This window comes from Musca vetustissima, unplaced genomic scaffold (assembly GCF_032173495.1).
Source record: "Musca vetustissima isolate MV318-11 ecotype Yass unplaced genomic scaffold, APGP_CSIRO_Mvet_v1 utg14204, whole genome shotgun sequence".
NCBI lineage: Eukaryota > Metazoa > Arthropoda > Insecta > Diptera > Muscidae > Musca > Musca vetustissima.
Genome location: NW_026882906.1, coordinates 292,726 through 298,465, shown reverse-complemented (window position 1 = coordinate 298,465; position 5,740 = coordinate 292,726). Strand labels below are relative to the sequence as shown.

Genomic DNA, 5,740 nt, shown 5'->3' with positions numbered 1-5,740 from the left:
CAGAATTCAGAACTTGATGATCCGCTTCCAGTGCAACACCCAAATCCGTCTGTGGCGACGACATCGTCTCCGTTCTTCTACACTTTTCACACAAACTTAAGTTTTTAAATATTTACTTTGTTATTTTACCAGAAAATTAAATCAATGAAAGGAGTGAAAACGACGCCAGTTCATTGGGAAAATAACGGAACTTTGATGAATGTTACCAGATCTGTCATGTTCAATTACTGCACATGCAAGAACATTATATGGAGCGCCAATCAATTTGTTTGGATATTACATTCAAAATTTTGTTAATAGGTATGTTCGTTTACTCAAGAATATGTGCTTGTTCATGCATGCAAGCAACAAAAGTTTTTAGAGCTCATATTTAATACACATCTAGTATATATTTTTTTGGAATGCATATGTCATTCCATACGTGTACAGTACCCATATGTGTGTACAGCACAAATTATGTAAATCGTTTCGTAATCGAATTGCACCATCAGAATTATTTTTGATTTGTTTTTTTCGACGTTCCCACGACGTTAAATGCCAGTTGTTAAGATTTCATTTTTTTTGGCCATATGTCAAAAAAAAATTTCTCGAGAACAGAACGAATAAAGTTAAAGTACGTTAAGATCTTCAAAATCCGTTCGATCTCAAATGTCAAAGGAAACGAATAGTTTTGGAGCTTAGTTAAAATCTGATAATGGACGACATACTTCACAAGAAAAATCAAAAAATCAAAATAGTTGAGGACAAAAAGTGTACATTACTAAGTTGTGTCCAATTATTTAAATCGCTTGTATTCGAATTGTACGAATAGTATCCTCAAAATTATTTTTGAATCTTGTAAAAATAATCCCAAAGAATAATATAAAGGCATTTATTGTTTTCACTTTTTTCGATATTGGATTTTTTTTTTCAGAGAGAAAGTACTGTATTTCCCGAATCCAAGAATATACTGACTTTTGTACGTATCCTATGTGGGAAAGTTGCATTAAACCTGTGCACAGAAAATAGTTCTATAAGGGGTTAAGAGTAAAATATCTCAGCAAAAGTAACTGAGTAATTTGAAATGGAAGAGTAAATGAACACACCTAATGTTTCAGAAGCTGCATTAATCACCATTAATTACCCACCATTTCGATTGAACTCGTTTCTAATGATTGCCAAAAATATTAAATTTTTTAACAAATCATTCAATCTTCTCATTTTTATTTTTTCGAAATGAAACAAAAAAAAAAAATGAACTGAAGACGCTTTATTTTAATCCTTATATTTAGCTTAATTTCATTTTCTTTCTTTTCAATAAATTAAAACTACCATATGAGGTATAATTGTCAGTAAGGAATGGTATATAAAATGCTCGATAAATTCGATGCGATTTATCTTGTATTAAAAATGGCAAACTTTTCATTATTGTCCAATCTTTGGTTCGTTTTGAATAACTAGGCTCCAGCTCGGTATATTTGCCCTCATCAAAATCAATTAAGAAATGACAATCCTCATATGGGAAATACATGCGATCGTCCTCTTGATTCATATCATTAAAATATGGATGGATAATTTTGGTGGCATTTTCACCTTCAGCATAATAAGCCGGCAGCATACCTTTAAATTCCGATTTCAAAAAACGAAGTCGGAAATTCGGTGCAGGAAAGAAGAAACTTCCAGGATAACGGTACCAATCTTTACCTATACATACATTATATATTTGGTTCTCTCTATATTCATTGGACGTTTTAAATTGACCTAATTCCATCATTAGATCCATGGGAGCGTGATAGTTTCGATACAAGGCAAATACTCGCGATAAGCCGGCAACGGTACTTATAATCATTATAATTATGGCAATGAACATTGTATGGTCCAAATAATGTGTTGCTGTGCTGGAGTTTTTCATTTTAACCACCAATGTTTTCAGGCGGAAAAATATGCGCTGGAAAACATCGACGGTTATTGCACCGCATAACGATATTAATGGATATACAGGGAAAAGAAATCTCTCCTCCTTATGTGGTTGGGCAAAAAACACCAGTAGCCATAGATAAAATGGTGCCAGTGTTATGTAGCGGGGAAAGTTTAACGTAGAACTAGATTTGGCTGGTACCACAAAGTAATCGATGATTAGCATTATTGGTGTAATCAAAGCTAGAATCTGAAAATATAAATAGAGATATATACACAAATCTCTCCAAATTCACTTTGTATATACTTAAACACATACCCAAACAATGTTGAAATTCAAAAATCCATTGATCAAATAATAGCTAAGAGGTTCAGTACCAAATATGTTGGGTCCATGACTGGTAAATACGTTGTACAAAACAATATTCAATGGTGCAAATGTTATTTTGCCAAAATATGAGGAGTCAATCACTATCATAGGTATAGCAATAGTCACGAAAGAAATACCAGCCCATAAAAAGAACGTACGGAACATTCTTTGGCGTACTAACATATCCAAAGCGATGGGTACTCCAATAATTCCAGAAAATGGCCAACCCAATAAGGCTGCTATGGCAACAAAGAAGATTGCCAGAGGGTATTTCTTAGTCCACCAAGCTGCCAATGCTGAGCAACCGAAGTACATTGCAAATGATGAAGGCAATAGTGCGGTACTAGATATAAACATGCCAACACTAAACAGTTGGAAAATAAGCCAAAGACGACCAATATGTATACCAAATTCCTGACAAATGGATCTGCAAGTATCCTATTGTAATGAAATTGATTTTAAGATTGCATTTATCGTTCTTACTTACTTGTACATAAACCTTTCCATAACTGCACAGCCAAAACCCAACATACAACGGATCATGTAGAATATTAGAACCGGGCTTGGGTGGAAAAGCTTTTGATAAATCCATCCTGGAACACCTTGTAGCAATAAATACGTGTACGAACGTAAAGCAAACTGTGGGCTATATTCCCACGTCTGCAAACCATGACCATTTATAATGTAATTTAGCGGTTCCCAATAGTTGTATGTCTCATCGCAGTCGGAGATATAGGCCCAGATGGCACTGCATAAACGTGCACTGACAAAAGTCTTAAATGCCACAGACGGCACAACATTTGATTTATCCGATATGGATGTATTTTCACTGACTGATGATTTCTTTAAGGTGCTAATTATGGTGATAATGATATAGATAAGAAGGGCGATGAAATCGGTTTTGGAATACGTGTGCTCTCAGCCTTACCTTAACTTTTTATTTTCATTCCTTGACACTCCTGCACTTGCTAGCTTCTTTGGAGGTTTCCTGGGTATTGAATTGGCATTGTACCTTTGCCTTGCCGGTGCCATCCTTCATTGGGTTGATAGGGATATGTACGTCGACTTTTGTCTCGCATGGTAGTCACCTATAGTCCAATAATTGCGATTCTGATGAAACCGTTCGATTTCTTAAATCGATTAATGGGCACGATTTTCCGTTAAAACAATCTTGCATTTCAAAAGTAGCCCTTCTTTGTATAATGTTTTCCAACATCATCATGTCCAACAAAATATTAAAGAAATATCTTAAATTTTGGTTGAACGAGCCTCGATAAATATAAGAAATATAAAGATTGCGATATGAAGGTGTTGGTTGGGTAATCGTACTTTTATACTATTCGCCATGGGTATTCGTCATGAGAGTTTTTTTTTCTCTCATTGGTAAATTGAGAGTAGAGTTGGAAAATATTGTCAAAGGTACAAATAGTACGATTCATCATGAATGATTCATTTTAGTTTGTGTGGCGTGGCCGTACATTGCTTTACACATTGAAATAAAAATGTCAATATTTATAAAAGGGCTAGCAAAGTGCCCGCTACTTCGTATACGAAAAGGGAATACTAAAAAAAAAAAAAAACAATATTTCATATGAAAATCGTGAATACTGTATAATTTGCTGTACTATAGTCCTGAATTCCACCCCTACTCCTACATCGAATAACAAGTTTACTAACATTTAGAACTCTTCATACACATAAGCACAATTTTCCGAAAACTCTTTCTTATTTCCATTACACGGATTAAAAATAGATTAGAATTTCAATTATATATTTTAGCTCAATAACACACTTCAACAGTAATCTAAATTCCAAATCTCAGGATTCAACCAAATCCAAAATATTCTAAATTTTGAACCATTTAGTACTGTTCATACTCATAAGAAATAATTTTTTAAACTACATCAATCCTACACGCCAACAGTAATCTTATTTACACCAAAGTCCAAATTGTACCAATTTTAGCACTTTTCGTACTTAAAAGTACAAATTTCCAAATGTACCCCAATCCTGCATTCAAATAGAATTTAAAAATTCCAGCTCTGTCTGTTCATTAATTTTAACAAATTTGATACCATTCTGTAGTTCGGTCTATCCGTTCACCAACATCCAAATTGTACCAAATTTAGTACCGTTTATTACTTTTCGTCGACGTAAGTACGAGTTTTCATCAATTTTATACTGCAACAGTAATTTTAATCATAAATTTCAGCATCGCAGCAATATCTGTTCACATAGATCCAAATTGTAGCAGATATAGTACTTTTCGTCCTTTGAGTTCAAATTTCCAACACTGTGTAAATCCTGTGCTATAACAGTAACTTAATTTTCAAATATAATTTGTCCATCTCTATCCTTTCACTCAAATCTAAATTGTACTAAAGTTAGTACCATTTAGAACACATAATTAAGCATTTACCAAACTACATCCATATCTCATCCTACACTCCAACCTTAATGTTATTTCAAAACTCCCGCTCACACAAAACGTATTGTACAATATTTAGTACCGTTTAGTGCTTCTCATATCCATAAAGACGAAATTCCAATACTACATCAATTATGTAATTTTCATTCCAAATTTAAATTTTCCATCTCTATGCGTTCACTCAAATATAAATTGTACCAAATTTTTTACCATTTAGTATGCATAACGACGAATTTTCAAAACTCCCGACATTTCAGAATCTCAGCCCTATCCATTCACACAAAAAACAATTTGTAAACTATTTGGTACCAATTAGTATTTTTTGTTTCTATAATTAAGAATTTCCTAAACTACGACAATCCTACACTCCAACAGTAATTTTAATTCCAGCTCTATCCTTTCACACATTATCAAGTTGTACCAAATATAGTATCATTAAGTACACATAAGTGCTATGCTTCCATATCTCAATTCTATATTCCAACAGCAACAATTATTCGAAATTTTAGGTTTTCAGAATTCTTCGTTCACCCAAATTCAAATTGTACCACATCTAGTGCCGTCTAGTACTTTTCGTACACACAAATACGAATTTCTAAAAATGTCTCTATAGCTCAATCTTCAACAGTAATCCTAATTCCAAATTTCAGGTTTTCAGCTCTATCCTTTCAAGCTGAATACAAATTGTACTAAATCTAGAACCGTATAGTAAGTACGAATTTCCTAAACTACCTCCAGCTCTATATGTTCATTTGCACCAAATTTAGTACGCTTTAGTACTTTTTGTACACATAAGTGCGATTTTTTAAATGTAACCAAATATAAATAAAAAATCGTTTATAGAAGATTCGTATAGATTCTAGAAAAGAATACAAAGTATGTTACGTATTTCTTCAATCAATTTTAAGTTTTTGTTGGGATAGCAAATTCAAAGTTAAAAACTAAAACTTTTTGAATTGGGAAAAACGATACAAAAAGTTAACCGATACCAAAAATATTCCATAAATATATTACAAAGAATTAAACATGATTTATTTACAAACGCA

At 33.0% G+C, this 5,740-nt stretch overlaps 1 protein-coding gene across 1 annotated transcript; it reads right to left on the bottom strand.

Moving 5' to 3' along the window:
• Window positions 1-1,256: 1,256 nt before the first annotated feature.
• LOC133329633 (alpha-1,2-mannosyltransferase ALG9) lies at window positions 1,257-3,298 on the bottom strand. Its single transcript, XM_061538108.1, has 4 exons — window positions 3,195-3,298; window positions 2,754-3,119; window positions 2,216-2,693; window positions 1,257-2,146 (listed from the first exon to the last, which is right to left on the bottom strand). The coding sequence occupies exons 1-4, from the start codon at window positions 3,296-3,298 to the stop codon at window positions 1,268-1,270; spliced, it is 1,827 nt and encodes a 608-aa protein (XP_061394092.1). The 3' UTR covers window positions 1,257-1,267.
• Window positions 3,299-5,740: the final 2,442 nt, after the last annotated feature.

Bases quoted from the DNA above. Each gene is read 5' to 3' on its own strand.
- LOC133329633 (XM_061538108.1), bottom strand. From the start codon at position 3,298: ATGGCACCGGCAAGGCAAAGGTACAATGCCAATTCAATACCCAGGAAA. The intron at 3,120-3,194 runs GTAAGGCTGAGA...CACCATAATTAG, and splicing joins AATGAAAATAAAAAGTTAAG to CACCTTAAAGAAATCATCAG. The intron at 2,694-2,753 runs GTAAGTAAGAAC...GGATACTTGCAG, and splicing joins ATGGAAAGGTTTATGTACAA to ATCCATTTGTCAGGAATTTG.